This window comes from Mesoplodon bidens (assembly GCF_964165515.1).
Source record: "Mesoplodon bidens genome assembly, chromosome: 2".
Classification (NCBI taxonomy): domain Eukaryota; kingdom Metazoa; phylum Chordata; class Mammalia; order Artiodactyla; family Ziphiidae; genus Mesoplodon; species Mesoplodon bidens.
Genome location: NC_138177.1, coordinates 67,994,089 through 68,010,618, shown reverse-complemented (window position 1 = coordinate 68,010,618; position 16,530 = coordinate 67,994,089). Strand labels below are relative to the sequence as shown.

Genomic DNA, 16,530 nt, shown 5'->3' with positions numbered 1-16,530 from the left:
CTGTTATCAATTTCTTATGTTCATCCTTCAAGAGAGTTAATGCAGATGCTAGTAGTACAATAGTATACACATGTATAACTTATTACACAGATGGAAGCATACTAGATTTACTATTTTCTGCTCTTGAATTTTCACTTGATGATATATTTTGGTGACCTTAGCTTCTATATCATTGAATTTTAAAAGCAGATTTTACCTTCTTTCTTATTCATTTCATTCTGAGTTTATATTGTTCAGTGGGAAAATTTTTGCCCCTTGTTTTTCAGTTAAAGATATTAAAGCAGAACCTCAGCCACTTTCTCCAGCCTCCTCAAGTTGTTCAATCTCATCTCCTCAGTCAGTGGACTCTTATTCTTCAACTCAGCATGTTCCTGTAAGTAACCAGTCTTTTACAGTGATTTTGGTTACAATGGAATCTGGAAAATATGTATGTGTGGGAGGCAGTTAACATTTATTAAGTGCTAATATACGTCCTATTATCTCATTTAATCCTGAGGAAGCTGAATCTTGAGGAATGGCCTTGAGGGAGCTAGAAAGCTGTTAGTCTCTTTGGTTTTGCCCTCCTTCCCTTATGTTCTTGTCTTCATAATTTCATTGTTTCATTGCACCTTACCAGTACCCAATATTTTTTTTTTGTTTATTGACTTATTGTCTTTTCTCCCTGCTACCTTCTTTACTCCCCATTAGAATATACATTCTTTGAGGACATAGAAGACTGTAAGATGGTCTGTTTCTGTAATTCCTTAGCCATGTAACCTAGAATGGTCTCCTTAGTTCAGGAAAGCCTAGTACTACCTTTTGAATGTGCTAATAAGGTTTTTTACAAAAGCACCTTAAAAATGCTTCTGCTCTTCATCTAGACAAAAGCTCTGAGGCCAGGAAAAGGAAGTACCAAGGGTTTAGGTATTTTTTGGAATGGGGAAAGCAAAAAATATAAGAAGAAAAATTCAAATTACTGTTTCAGTGAATTATATCTGTTGTAAATTGAGGTATCTTCATTCTGACATAATTTCCATATAGTCAGTTACTAAATCCTGATGATTCTATCCACTTAGTATCTCTAAGATTCATCTTCTCCACACACACCAGGCCATCATCACCTCATCTGGATTAAGGCAATAGACTTTTGACTGGTCTCTCTGCCTCCTAACTCCCCAAACCTTTCTTAGCAGAGGAATCTTCAAAGAGAATTTTTTCAAAATCACAAATTTGATGTGTCAGTTTTTTGCTTAAAACCTTCCCAACCCTTACAAGGACAAAATTCAAATTGCCAGTGTACTAGGCCCTCCATGTTCTGGCTCCTGTTTACCTTTCCAGTCTTGTTTCTCACTATCCTTCCTGTTCCTCCCTTCACACTCCCCTTAGGTTTAACCCTGAGAGCTCCTGTGTGCTCCAGTCATTCAACAACTGTGCCAGGAACTGTGCGAAACACTGTCCATGGACAAGAGCAGCGAGCTCTCTGCTCTTAACCATTTTAGGTTTTTGTACATGCTCTTCCTTCTGCCTGAAATAGCCTCATTTTTTTCTTCTTTGGAAAACTCCTATTCATCCTTAAGTCCCAGTTCAAAAATTACTTTCTCTATGAAGCTTTTCTCTGATTGCCGCTCTTGGCAGTTCTCTGTGGTCCCACAGTTTCTCCAATGATTTAATTTTAAAAACTTAATTTACTTTTGAAGTCAAAAGTATTAATATATAACAAGGTATATTCACAGAAGCCTGATTTCTATCCTATTCTTTCCTTTCCATCCTTTCTTACACAAAAGGTAGCATACTACATACCCTGCTCTGCACCTTGCTTATTTAACATAGTGGTATATCCCAGAGGTAACTCAATTTCAGGATATAGAATCTTTCTCATTCCCTTTTATGGCTGCATAGTCTTCCATTGTGTGACTGTATTATACTTTATTCAGTGATTTCCTTATCGATGAACATTTGTGTTGTTTTCGGTCTTTTCTAGACTCGATGCTGTAATAAATAACTATGTACATAAGTCACTTCATATTTTTGCCAGGATATCTTCCGGTTATACTCCTAAAGAGAGATTGCTGAGATCGGGGTGAATACTTTTTTAATGTTACTGTTTATTGCCAGATTTCCCTCCACAGGTTGTACGGTTGTGTATTCTGACCAGCAGTATGTAAGAGGGCCAATTTTCCCTTCATCACTACACAGCATGTTTTGTTTTCTATTTCTTTTATTATAAGTGTGGTTAAACATCTTTTTGTATATTTCATATGTCTAAGGCCTATTTGCATTCCTTTTTATGAACAATCAGTTCAAATTTTTGTCCACTTTTCTATTGGATTGTATTGGTCTTTGTCTCTTCAATTTTAATTACATATTAGGATTATTAGTGTTTAGTTTGTGAAATAAGTTACAAGTGTTTTTTCTCCAATTTGTCATTTGTCTTTAAGCTTTATCTCTGGTGGTTATTTTCTCCATAGCTGACTTATCAATCTTTTATTGCTTTTTGTTGTTGTTACTCAAAGGAGGGTTTTCACCACTCATAGGTTATGATATTTTATTCTTGTTTTCTTGCTTGTATTAACTTTTTGTTTTGAAAAACCTTAAACTTACAGAAATATTACAAGTACATTACAAAGAACTTTTTTTTTCCTCAACCATTTGAGAGTAAGTTGCCAACTTGATGCCTTGTCACCCCCAAATACTTCAGTGTCTACTTCCTACAAGCAAGGATATGTCTTCTAGCCACAATAAAACCATTAAAATCAGGAAATAAATGTTTATACCATACTATCATCTAATCTTCAATTCCCATTTAGATTGCGCCAGTTGTCCCAAAGATGTCCTTTAGTGAGCAGAAGGATCTAGTTTAGAATCACACATTGCATTTGATTGTCTTGTCTCTTTAATCTCCTTCAGTTGAAACAGTTCATTCTTCCTTGACTTTCATGACCTTGTCACTTTTGGAGATTAAAGACTAATTATTCTGTAGAATGTCCCTCAGTTGGGTTTGTCTGATGTCTCTTCAGGATGAGATTCAGCTTTTGTATTTGTGGCAGGAATATCACAGAAGTGATGCTGTGTCTGTCTGATGTACTTTTGATGTGATGGCACACAATTTTCATTTGTCCTGTTACTGATGAGGTTCACTTCGTTCATTTGATTAAGGTGGTGTCTGCCAGGCTATTCCACTGTGAAGTTGCTCTTTCTTCCTTTGCCCAAAATAAATATTTTATGAGGAGGTACTTTAAAATTATGTAGGGCTTCCCTGGTGGCGCAGTGGTTGAGAGTCCGCCTGCCGATGCGGGGGACACGGGTTCGTGCCCCGGTCCGGGAAGATCCCACGTGCCGCGGAGCAGCTGGGCCCGTGAGCCATGGCCGCTGAGCCTGCGCGTCCAGAACCTGTGCTCTGCAACGGGAGAGGCCACAACAGTGAGAGGCCCACGTACCGCAAAGAAAAAAAAAAAAACTATGTAAAAATAACCTGTTTCTCATCAGACTTTAAATTTATTCATTTATTTGTTTATATCAGTATGGACTCATCGTTTCCTAGTTTATTCAACAGATTATAACCCATTACTATAATTATTTATTCTGATTCTTATGTTATCCTGGATTTGGCCAGTGCAGGTCCTTTCACACTGACTCCTGTGTGCTGGGTGTTGACACCTGCATCAAGCTGACCCAATATGAGCAGGGTAATCTGCTCTGACTCCCTGTGCTGGGCTGCCTGCCCCTACCTCCTCTCCTTAGACTCCAATACTCCACCAGCCTGCCTCTCTGCATGGATGCTGGTCTTGCACTGCTCCATCTAGTGGCCTTAGGATCAAATTATTCAGAAAGTAATAGTTTCTAAGTGACTGTGTTAATATATATTTTTCATAAGGTTTTATTTTTAGTATTTAGATCTCCGATCCATTTGGAGTTATCTTGGTTTATGATGTGAAATACGAATCCAAGTTTCTTGTTTTCCCAAATGAGTATCAGAAGGATTGTTCCAGTACCATTTATTAAATCAATTCTTTTTTTAAAAAATGAATTTTATTTATGTTTGGCTGCGTTGAATCTTCATTGCTGTGCACAGGCTTTCTCTAGTTGTGGCGAACAGGGGCTACTCTTTGTTGCGGTGTGCAGGCTTCTCATTGCGGTGGCTTCTCTTGTTGTGGAGCATGGGCTCTAGGTGCGCAGTCTTCAGTAGTTGTGGCATGCAGGCTCAGTCGTTGTGGCTTATGGACTCTAGAGCGCAGTCTCAGTAGCTGTGGCGCATGGGCTTAGTTGCTCCGCGGCATGTGGGATCTTCCCGGATCAGGGCTTGAACCCCTGTCCCTGGCATTGGCAGGTGGATTCTTAACCACTGTGCCACCAGGGAAGTCCTTAGCACCATTTATTAAAAAGCTCATCTTTTTCTCACTGATTTCAGTTTTGTGTACGTATTTTAAATTTATGTAAATGCTATTATATCAGGTCTCTTTATTTCTTACTTTTCAAAATTAGCACATTGTTTATTTAAGATCAAGTCATATTGCTCTGTCTACATCAAAATCTGTTGCATGTAACTACACAACACTTCACCTACACCACAGTGAACATTGTCAAAAATGTCCCCTTGTGGGCCTGTGAGTTGACCTTAATATGAAGTGTTAGGTACAAATCTAGTTTTGATTTTCACTATATAAGTGAACCAATTTTCCCAGTTGTATCACCCTTATAATCATTCTGTTAAAGAATATTATATGTCTCTCTGTTTACTCAGATTTTCTTTTATGCTTCTCCATTAAGTTTTATAGTTTTCTTCATATAAGTCTTGCACATTCTTTAGAAAATGAATTCCAAGGTATTTATAATTGCTATTACTATTATGAGTGAACTATTTTTAATTATATTTTCTAAGTGATTATTTTTATTTATTTATTTTTTTTGCGGTACACGGGCCTCTCACTGTTGTGGCCTGTCCCGTTGCGGAGCACAGGCTCTGGACGCGCAGGCTCAGTTGCCATGGCTCACAGGCCCAGCCGCTCCGTGGCATGTGGGATCTTCCCGGACCGGGGCACGAACCCATGTCCCCTGCATTGGCAGGTGGACTCTCAACCACTGCGCCACCAGGGAAACCCTCTAAGTGATTATTAATACAATATTTTCATAGTGAAAATTTTGTTAGTTGGTTCTTAAATGTGTTCCAAGTAGACAGCATATCACCTTGTAAACAAAGGCGCTTCTGTTTCTTCTATTTTAATATTTATTCCTTTTATTTCATTTTCTAGTATAATTATGTTTGCTAGAATTACAGAAAAGGCAATTCTTTCTTTCTTGTCCTGACTTTAATGGCAAAGCATTTAATATTTTGCCATTAAGTATGACTTTGGCTATACAATTATGCATAGCTTTTTTTTTTTAATGTTGAGAAAGTGTCCCTCCAGTCCTTATTTTTTAGGACTTTTATGAGGAATCTTTGCTGAATTTTATCAAATACCTTGTAAGCATCTAAGGCCATGAAGATAATCATTTCCTCCTGTGTTATCTCATAGTCTTTGGTTTTTTTCCAAGTATATTATTGTTATAATATACTCTGTAAGGTTCCTACAGCCCCGCTTATGGCTACATGCTGAATAGGTGTTGAGGATGAATGAATGAAACAATTCTCATTCTCAACAGCATTACTGAGGATGACCATTTCTCCCGTATGCTCTTTCGGGTCATTTTAACTTTTTCTTATCTGATGATTTAAAAAAAAAAAGATTTTCTTTTAAATTTGCCTTTGGATACCATTTGCATTTCCTTTTCAATGAAATGGTGGTTTCTTTCCTTCATCCATTTTTGGCAAATATTTTCTCCCCATTTGTATCTTTTAACTTCGTTTATGTTCTATTTTTTCTTTTTTTTTTTTAATTAATTAATTTATTTTTTTAATTAGTTTCTGCTTTATAACAAAGTGAATCAGTCATACATATACATCTGTTCCCACATCCCTTCCCTCATGCATCTCCCTCCCTCCCACCCTCCCCATCCCACCCCTCCAGGCGGTCACAAAGCACCGAGCTGCTCTCCCTGTGCTCTGCGGCTGCTTCCCACTATCTATCTACCTTACGTTTGGTAGTGTATATATGTCCATGCCTCTCTTTCACTTTGTCACAGCTTACCCTTCCCCCTCCCCATATCCTCAAGTCCATTCTCAAGTAGGTCTGTGCCTTTATTCCCGTTTTGCCCCTAGGTTCTTCATGACATTTTTTTTTTTTAATTCCATATATATGTGTTAGCATACGGTATTTGTCTTTCTCTTTCTGACTAACTTCACTCTGTATGACAGACTCTAGGTCTATCCACCTCATTACAAATAGCTCAGTTTCGTTTCTTTTTATGGCTGAGTAATATTCCATTGTATATATGTGCCACATCTTCTTTATCCATTCATCCGATGATGGACACTTAGGTTGTTTCCATCTCCGGGCTATTGTAAGTAGGGCTGCAATGAACATTTTGGTACATGTCTCTTTTTGAATTATGGTTTTCTCAGGGTATATGCCTAGTAGTGGGATTGCTGGGTCATATGGTAGTTCTATTTGTAGTTTTTTAAGGAACCTCCATACTGTTCTCCATAGCGGCTGTACCAATTCACATTCCCACCAGCAGTGCAAGAGTGTTCCCTTTTTTCCACACCCTCTCCAGCATTTATTGTTTCTAGATTTTTTGATGATGGCCATTCTGACTGGTGTGAGATGATATCTCATTGTAGTTTTGATTTGCATTTCTCTAATGAGTAAAGATGTTGAGCATCCTTTCATGTGTTTGTTGGCAGTCTGTATATCTTCTGTGGAGAAATATCTATTTAGGTCTTCTGCCCATTTTTGGATTGGGTTGTTTGTTTTTTTGTTATTGAGCTGCATGAGCTGCTTATAAATTTTGGAGATTAATCCTTTGTCACTTGCTTCATTTGCAAATATTTTCTCCCATTCTGAGGGTTGTCTTTTGGTCTTGTTTATGGTTTCCTTTGCTGTGCAAAAGCTTTTAAGTTTCATTAGGTCCCATGTGTTTATTTTTGTCTTTATTTCCATTTCTCTAGGAGGTGGGTCAAAAAGGATCTTGCTGTGATTTATGTCATAGAGTGTTCTCCCTATGTTTTCCTCTAAGAGTTTGATAGTGTATGGCCTTACATTTAGGTCTTTAATCCATTTTGAGCTTAAACTTTGTTTATGTTCTATTTTTTCTTATAAAATATTTTAATTATTATTTCTTCAAATGTATTTCTTCTTCCTTTATGGCTTCTGGATTTTTTGATGTAAGGGAGCCTACATCCTGCTGCGGGTAAACAAGTATTCTCTTAATTCTTCTTTCAGTAATCTTATAGATTCTTCTGAAGATGGTATGATGTATGTATTTACGTACTTGTGCCCATTCCATTATTATACATAACATCTTTTTCTCTTGGAATTGAAATGCTACTTTTATCCTATGTTAAGCTTCTTTATTCTAACAAAATGAGACAGATCCACTGAATATTAAAAGACTTTTAGAAAATATTAATATTTATATATCTGTATTTTAAAAAAGATTTATTTATTATTATTTTTTAAATACTATTTTTGTATATTGCATCGGGTCTTAGTTGTGGCACACAGGGTCTTCACTGAGGCATGTGGGATCTTTCATTGTGGCGCGAGGGCTCTTCGTTGCCACGCGCGGGCTTCCTTCTAGTTGTGGTGCGCAGGGTCCAGGGTGTGTGGGCTCTGTAGTTGTGGCACCCAGGTTCCAGAGCGTGTGGGCTCTGTAGTTTGTGGCACACAGGCTCACTAGTTGAGGCGTGTGAGCTCAGTAGTTGTGGCGCGTGGGCTTAGTTGCCCTGCAGTGTGTGGGATCTTAGTTCCCCGACCAGGGATTGAACCCATGTCCCCTGCTTTGTAAGGCGGATTCTTTACCACTGGACCACCAGGGAAGTCCCTCTGTATTATTAGTTTACCCATTAAGTAAAATAAAATAGCCCTGCTCCTTTCAGTATTTTTCTTTCAAAACATTCGGGACAAAGGCAGTGTTAAGAAATAGAAAAGGATACAAATAGTGAGAATTATTTGCTTTTGAGATTCCTGTAAGACAGAATAAGAGATGGTGGGGAAAAGATATTAGTGTTTTAACAGTAACTCTATAATGATACTAAATGTTTATATGACTAGGAACAAGTAAAATATAAAATTTGTGGGAGAAAATGTAGAAGCAGGTCAGATCAGTGAGTCATGTCTTTCATATAAGAGGATGAAATAGACATACTTCATTTTTAGTTATTTTTCCTTTAGTATAGATGGATAATGTTGATTTATCCATCATCTCTTAGTACTTCATATATAGATATAGTTCCAATATATCACACCTTTGCCTTGAAGTTGTCTTGAAGTGTTTCTCTGTTTATATATGGATCTTGCCTCTCTTTCTAAGCAATTTTCTGCTCAAGGATAGTATTCTTCTGCATGAATTTGTTTTGTTTTATTTTGCTACAGGAGGAGTTGGATTTGTCGTCTACTTCCCAGATGTCTCCCTTTTCCTTATATGGTGAAAGCTTTAATAGTTCCTCCTCAGCAGAGCCACTGAAGGAAGACAAGCCCATCATTAGTCCTAAGAGCAAAACTGGTATTACTCCATCTCCTAATTTCTGTTATCTCTATTTTTAGACTGAGCTTAGGCTCCATTTCTTATAAGAAAATGTTGGATTAAGTGTATGTTTATTAAGCTGGCTTGCTGTTTTTAAATTAGTGGACTTGTTTTGTTTGTTGTGGATGATTAATGTAGAGAGGAAAGGGAAGAAATAATCTTCTTTGGTTGTTTTTGTCTTTATAGGTGAATGATACTTTAAATAGATTTAGGGCCCCACCATCTTCAGGAGAAATTTCAAAGTTTCAGTTAAAGATATTGAATGTGAGGGCCATTTGGCTGTGACATTTGTTAACCTTATTCACCTCGATGCTTTATTCAGGGGTTTTAGCTATCCTTCTTTACTGGTTCACGTGTCCCTTTGGCAAAGCTGCAGCTTGGTCAAAAAGGAAGACCTCAGATTGAGGACTTTTCTTTGGTCCATTAAGATATAGAGTGGCTATGCCTAAACTTCAGTAAGGGTAGTCAGAGGTCAAGATAATGTTTAGGGAAAGGTGTATAATAGAATCTGCTTTCTAGGATTTGCTTAATTGCCCTTAAACTGATTTGTGGTTTGTTTGGTTTTTCTCCAGAAAATGGACTGACTCCAAAGAAAAAAATTCAGATGAGTTCAAAACCTTCAATTCAGCCCAAGCCTTTATTACTTCCAGCAGCACCCAAGACTCAAACAAACCCCAACGTTCCAGCAAAAACCATCATTATTCAAACACTACCAACACTTATGCCATTGGCGAAGCAGCAACCAATTATCAGTATACATCCTGCACCCACTAAAGGTACCTGAATGGAATTTGAGGCTGTGTATGTTTAATTGGAGGTCACTGAGGCTTGTGTCATATGACTTGTTTTAATTCAGGGTATAATTTCTGAGCACATGCTGTGTGTCAAGAATTGTCCTTGGTTCTGAGGATGTTGTAGAGATGTGGTTCCTATCCTAACAAGGGAGATAGCTATTAAGATTATTTACATCTGATAGTTCTTTTTTCTCACAGTTTTAATTATGAAAGCGCCTATCTCTAAGGCTTGTGGTTTTATATAACCACTTGTAATGAAGAAGAAAATCTGGGAAACTTTCTCGGTGCCATTTTTTTCTGAGATTTTTGTGTCCATGAACTTTTTTGTTTTTAAGGAGGAGTCAGTATTTAAAATAATATGGTCCATTTCAGTTTTGGCAATAGAGTCAGACTCTTGATCTCTGAGGAGGCAGCACTGTTTAGTGACATGATCTTGTACGGGGCATTAAGAAGAAACCTGAAACTCTGTCTTCAAGTAGCTAAGAATGTGTGTTTCTATATTTTGTCCACTAGATGGCCTCCCATAGTTGAGTCTACAAGAAGCTGAGGTCTATACTGAAAGAAGTTCAAGTTTGAGGATTTGGTACTATTCAGATATAGGAATCATTTGCACATAGAGATCTCTTGGGAAGATTATTCATCATTGTACTTATACTGATATGTGTACACATGACTAAAGGGAAACTTGTGCAGCGTTCTTTCCCTGGATTTAGCTTGTTGGCACCAAGTAGGACTGGGGTCAATGGGGAATGGGTTGTAAATAAATACCCAGTGTTACATTTAGGGCTGTATTTCCAGCTATGGATTGTTAGCTCATTTCTTTGGAGCATGGTTTTAATGAGGGCAAGGTCATAAATTTGATTTCCAGGTACTCTGTTATCTTTGTTCTGTTCCATGGTCATAGACAATATGACATTGATAAAAAGAACTAGGTGAGAGACTGGATGGATCTGTGAAAATCCACCAATCCCTACCAAAAAGCCTCCAACCAAACAAACCTGAAATACCTGCCCTCTTAGGACAGGGTGAAAACTACTGCCTTTTTCATGTGAAAAATAGCAGTCCTGTAGAATGGGTATTCTTGTGGCCTGTGAATGGATGTTAAGTGTTCATAAACCCCTTGAAATAAAATGCAAGATTTAGTGTATGTTATTTGTGGATTTTTCTAGGGATAGTCTCCAAAACTTTCATCAGCATCTCAAACGGGTCTGTGTTTTCCCAAAGGCTGAGAATCTAAACTTGTGAAGAACTTCATTATAGTTCCCATAAGCTGTTAAGACACGTGTATAAAAAGTAAAAGGTTTATATTAATATGACCAGTATGTAAAGCAAGGGGTATTCGTAAGAATTTGCTCTTAGCAGACCATTGGCTGTGTTTGAATGATAGAAGTTCCTACCTATAGCAAGAAGAGAAACTTCTCTGAGCAGTTTATCAGTTTTAGAAACCTGAATCATACATTATTCAGAACTTCAGTGCTTTCCCATTATCTGAAGACAGTTTTATTTTGGGGGAACATATGCTAATATAGGGCACTTGTCTGTTTTTATAGTACAGTCTAGAGAGGTATATTGTAATAACATAGATTTAAGTGTATATCTTCCATTTAGTTGAAAATGGGGAGGGAAGAAGAAGAGAAATATAGGAAAGGCATTTTACAGTTAATCGATATAAGTATTAGAAGTAAATATTTTGCCATTAAAAGAGAAGTAATTCTTATAGAATTAAGTTCAAATTCTTTGGCTTGGAATGTAAAACCCTTCATGGTTTGGCTCCAGTTTAGTTTTCTAACTTTACCTTATAATAACTCTCCTTTCTATAAATCTTTTAGTTCAACTAATCTGGCCATTGTCCCTTAAATTTTCTCTTTTTTCCTCGTTTCTTGACATGCCATTCTATCTGCCTGAAACAGCTTCTGCCTACTTCTACATCTAAGTCCTATACATCCATTAAGACTTGCACGAGTAGTGCAGGTGAGAGTTGATGAAAGCCTGGAATATCAATGAAAATGAAGAGCCAGGATAGACAGTAGAGATGTTAAAAAGTGTAGAATCACAGGGCTTGGTAATTAGGTCATGTGAAAGGGGGATGGAGGATAGAGAGGAAGGTATCCTGTCCTGGGCTTTTTGGGTAGATAGTGGTAACAAATCAATGAAATGGAGGATAGAGGTAAAATAACTTGTTCCAGGTCATTCTATTAGTGAGCAGTAGAGTCAGAACTTGAGCCCAGGTGGTCTGGCTCAGTCTGTTTGATTAATCACTATAGTATACTGCCTCTAAAAGAATGCAGAGATGTGGTATTTGATCTCAAGAATTCTATCTAATTGGGGAGTTAACAAATTTATATCAATAGTTAAACAACAGTAACTATGAGAACTAATGAATTGATAATACATGCAATACCCTTATAGAAGCTATTATTATACATAAAAGAAGGTTAATAGTAATTAATAATAATAAAAATAATTAATACTAGCTAACATTTAAGCTCTTATTACGTGCCAGACACTGTTCTAAGTGCTTAAGTGCATCATCTTATTTAATCCTTAGATCCTCTGTGAGGATAGGTACTATTATTATGATCTCCATTTTATAGATGAGAAAGTTAATACACAGAGAAATTTACTGTCACACAGCCGTACTATTTTAGACAAAGCAGGCATTCCATAAATGTTTGATATAAAGTTTGAAATCTTTGAAGGTAACTGAAAAGGAAGAAACTGACCATCACTATCAGTGAGTCATACATAGTCAAAAGTATCCAGCATTGAAACCAGCCGTGGTCCATTCAGGGGGATTTGTGTGTAATGCCAAAGAAGGTTTTGAGCATGCTGAAATGGAGAAACAGCCTTTTGGTATGTCCTTTTTAACTGTTTCCACACTAGGAACAGTAGTAACTATGCTCAGCTGCTAACTATTTAAGACCCGAAACAGTCCTTTGCACTGCATTTTGGGAGCTGGTGGGCATCTAGCATGTCAGGTTTAGCAAGTCACCTCGAACACATTGTCGTGGAAATTTAGTTGTTTCTCCACATTTTGTCTTGAACCCAAACATGCCTAGTATATTTATAGGATCTTTGATTTAGGTGCTCAATAGTTTGAGGTTAGTTAGGCACTCTAGGATGAAGGGGCTTGATGTGCATTTTGGAAAAAAAAGGAGGCATCAGTGGCCTGGTAGGACTTGGAGCCACATTTGGTACGCAGACCTTGACTTGACATTGCTCCATCTCCCTCGCTCCATGTTGCAGTTCTTTCAGCAATGAGATGGTGATAACCAGACACTGGATACTACAGACTTGGATTATTTTTCTCAATTAGCTTTAAGAAATATTACAAAGCTATCTACATGTGTTAACTGCTAATACTTTAAATCTGTAACTGGAGCTAGAAGTAGGATCCTTTCTTTGAAATGACTTAATTCTTTATGTTTACCACCTTCTCTATTCTTTGGAATAATCCCGCAATTCATTGAACATTGTTTAGTTTTTTAGGGTCTTTTTATCATAATTTTTCTTTTTTTTTTCGGTATGCGGACCTCTCACTGTTGTGGCCTCTCCCATTGTGGAGCACAGGCTCTGGACGTGCAGGCTCAGCAGCCATGGCTCACGGGCCCAGCTGCTCCACGGTATGTGGGATCTTCCCAGACCGGGGCACGAACCCGTGTCCCCTGCATCGGCAGGCGGACTCTCAACCACTGCGCCACCAGGGAAGCCCTATCATAATTTTTAAACTCAGAAGATGCGGAACACTATTTCTGATAATGCTCTTCTCAAAGTATTGGTTTAAGTCAGTGGTTCTCAACCTGTAGACAGTGGGCCCTGGGATACGTGTGGTTGGAGTAGTAGTAACCTTTGGCTTTTTGCAGGGCATCTGCAAATCCATATTTTCTGTAGACTGAATAAGTAATTTGTTTCATATATCTTTGTACTGATGTTTTTAAATTTTGTGGTTATACTTCTGATTACTAAACTCAGAATTCATTTAAAATCATTACTAAATTCTTAATAGCCTTTTCTCATCACGTATTTTCTCAATCCACAGAAACTGAAAGGACAGCCATGATCATCTTGGGTGACCATGATATTTTTGCTATTAAAGAAGGGTCCTGGGCTTCCCTGGTGGCGCAGTGGTTGAGAGTTTGCCTGCCGATGCAGGGGACACGGGTTCGTGCCCTGGTCTGGGAAGATCCCACATGCTGTGGAGCGGCTGCGCCCGTGAGCCATGGCCGCTGAGCCTGCGGGTCCGGAGCCTGTGCTCCGCAACGGGAGAGGCCACAGCAGTGAGAGGCCCGCGTACCACACACACACAAAAAAAAGACGGGTCCTTATATTCAGGGTGGGAACCCTTGGTTTAAGTTTTACATTCTGATGAGTATGTCTTTTCGTAGTACCAGATTGACTGTAATATCTCAACAAGTGTAATTAAAAAACTTAACATTTACTATTTAAATAAATATGCTATTTATTTTACTTATACATTTTCATTTTGGCTGCGTACATGGCTTACCGGATCTTAGTTCCCTGACCAGGGATTGAACCCGGGCCCTCAGCACTGAAAGCGCAGAGTCCTAACTACTGGACTGCCAGGGAATTCCCTGTTAATTATTTTTATTTGAATATTTGGCATAAGCAAATATATATCTGCTTATGAGTCATTTCCATATTTTATATGTTTTCATTTCATAAAATAAATTATGCCAAGGGAAAATTAGAAGATAAAAATATTTAGTGATCATTTACGCTCAAGTAAATTGTATATATTACAAATCTGTGAAATTATTTTTAGGTCTTTCTTACTAATTTACCTGGGATAAAATGCTATGAATTAAATTCTAGTTTTCATATGCTTTCTGAGGCCTTCTGAAACATAAAGACTTTGATTTTATACAAGAGATTTTTTTTTGAGCTAAGACAGATGTTCTTAAAAGGTGTTCTGAAGCATGATTTTGATTTTTAGTTTTCCTTGATCCTTTGAAATACTGAGCTGAGTTTTACATGGATCATGTTACACTGTCTGAAAGTATAGTATGTTTTTTTTCCCTTAAAGAAGAGTATAAATATACTATATGCAATTTTAGTTGCCAGTTAGTTTAGTACCTTTATTTTGCTAAATAGGCTCAAGCAGCTGTGGATGTTAGGTGAGGCTTTCAACACCTTATAAAATGGGCCAGATCTGAAAGCAAACACTCAGCAGGCAAGTAAAAATTTTAACAGGCCAGTGTTATGAGTTGTATGAGCCTTCTTTAGGTTAATGATACTAATTTTCCTCAGATTAGTATAATTTTAAAATAAGGTTAAATGTAAAGATTAAGAAAAGATTTGTAGACCATTTTGGTGGGTAGGGGAGTCAATATTATCTGCAGACTATTTTAAATTACAGGTTTACGTTTCCCGTGTTAGCTGAGTGGTTTTAACATTTTTGATATTTGTAGCCTCAGGTTCTTCCAAGTATTGAGTTACTGAATCTCTGTCATATATTTTTGGTGTTATATGTATTTCTAAATCCCATTAATTTAAAATATATGATTTTGGGCTTCCCTGGTGGCTCAGTGGTTGAGAGTCTGCCTGCCGATGCAGGGGACACGGGTTCGTGCCCTGGTTCGGGAAGGTCCCGCATGCCGCGGAGCGGCTGGGCCCGTGAGCCATGGCTGCTGAGCCTGCGCGTCCGGAGCCTGTGCTCCGCAACGGGAGAGGCCACAACAGTGAGAGGCCCGTGTACCGCAAAAATAAATAAATAAATAAATAAAAATAAAATATATGATTCTGTGTTCAGAATAGAAGGTTTGATATTTGTAATATGATAAATACTTCTAGCACTAATAAATTTCAGAGGTTAATACTTAGAGAAATCTATGTATAACAGCAAATTTGATGTGTGTTAGCTGAAAAAAAGTGTGGAAGTACATCGCTGATAACTTCAAAGAGAATGAATCTAGTCGGTTTCATTAAAAACACAACAAAAGTCAGTATGAATGTGTGCTGCTATTGATTGTGTTTTAATTGGCGGTTTCAAATCCCTCCGTTTGGTCTCACCTATTATATCTGCAGAAGAAACCTAAATGTTGAATAGCTTCTCCTGCCACAGTAGTTGTGCACCCTCTGATTCCTTTTCTTTTTTCTCTACTGCAGGTCAGACTGTGGTGCTCTCTCAGCCTACCATGGTACAACTCCAGGCACCTGGAGTTCTGTCCCCTCCTCAACCAGTCCTTGCTGTCGCTGGGGCAACCACACAGCTACCTAATCACGTGGTGAATGTGGTACCAGCCCCAGTGGCAAATAGCCCAGTGAATGGAAAACTTTCTGTGACTAAACCTGTCCTACAAAGTACCATGAGAAGTGTGGGTTCAGATGTAAGTTTTGAAGCTTAGTGCTTTTTTAATGCCTGATTTAAAAAATGAAAAAAAAAAAAGAACGAAACACTTTTTTGTTTTTTAAAGTTTGTTATATTGTATCAAGTGTACTGAAATTGCAGATCCAGTCTTTGGTGGAAAATGAGGGTAAGGCTTATTATGTTAGAATCTAAGTGAAATGGTTTAAAAGAAGTCTGAAGTGGTTTGACGAAAAGAGAAGTATGCATACCTCCCTCTTCTTTAATTCCTTCTTTGAACCCTTTCATCACATTTCTCCAGACTGTCACCCCCAACTCAATCATACACTAGTATTTTACAGGATTCTTTCATGTTTCCTGATTGAAATGTTTTTGGCAACTCCCCAGATAAGAGTCTGTAGACTGCTTTTTAGTCAGGGTTTATATTTATCTTCCCTCTTGACTTATTGAAGGGTTTTCACCACTGCATAAGGACAACTTGCTATTCTTAGGAATTCTGTTTCTTAATGATTATTTAGTTTTTTCCCATCTTTGCAAAACTTCAAAATTTCTGTTGTAGGGACTTCTTGTAATTTATGAATCACAGAAAGTTTCCTAAGATCTGTCACAATCTAGAACTGGTTATAGTACTTGCCAGCTAAGTCTTGCTTTCTTTAAAAGTGATACAAAATACCTCATGTCATGTATTAAATAGTAATTGAACATTATGGTCCTAAAGTTCAATGAAAGTTAAATAATCAGTCTAAAAGTGGGTTCTCTAAAATTGTGATTGGGAAAGCAAAGTCTATAACTTTTCTTTAAAATAAAAGT

General features: G+C 37.6%; 1 protein-coding gene across 4 annotated transcripts in view; it reads left to right on the top strand.

Annotated features, from left to right (window-relative positions):
• ATF6 (activating transcription factor 6) overlaps nt 1-16,530 on the top strand; it is a 235,460-nt gene that overhangs the window by 18,375 nt on the left and 200,555 nt on the right. For all 4 annotated transcript variants that reach the window (XM_081256539.1, XM_081256538.1, XM_081256537.1 and 1 more), the window contains exons 4-7: nt 267-373; nt 8,451-8,580; nt 9,174-9,377; nt 15,522-15,742. In XM_081256539.1, coding sequence (XP_081112665.1) covers nt 267-373; nt 8,451-8,580; nt 9,174-9,377; nt 15,522-15,742 — 662 coding nt within the window. The remainder of the gene's footprint in view (nt 1-266; nt 374-8,450; nt 8,581-9,173; nt 9,378-15,521; nt 15,743-16,530) is intronic.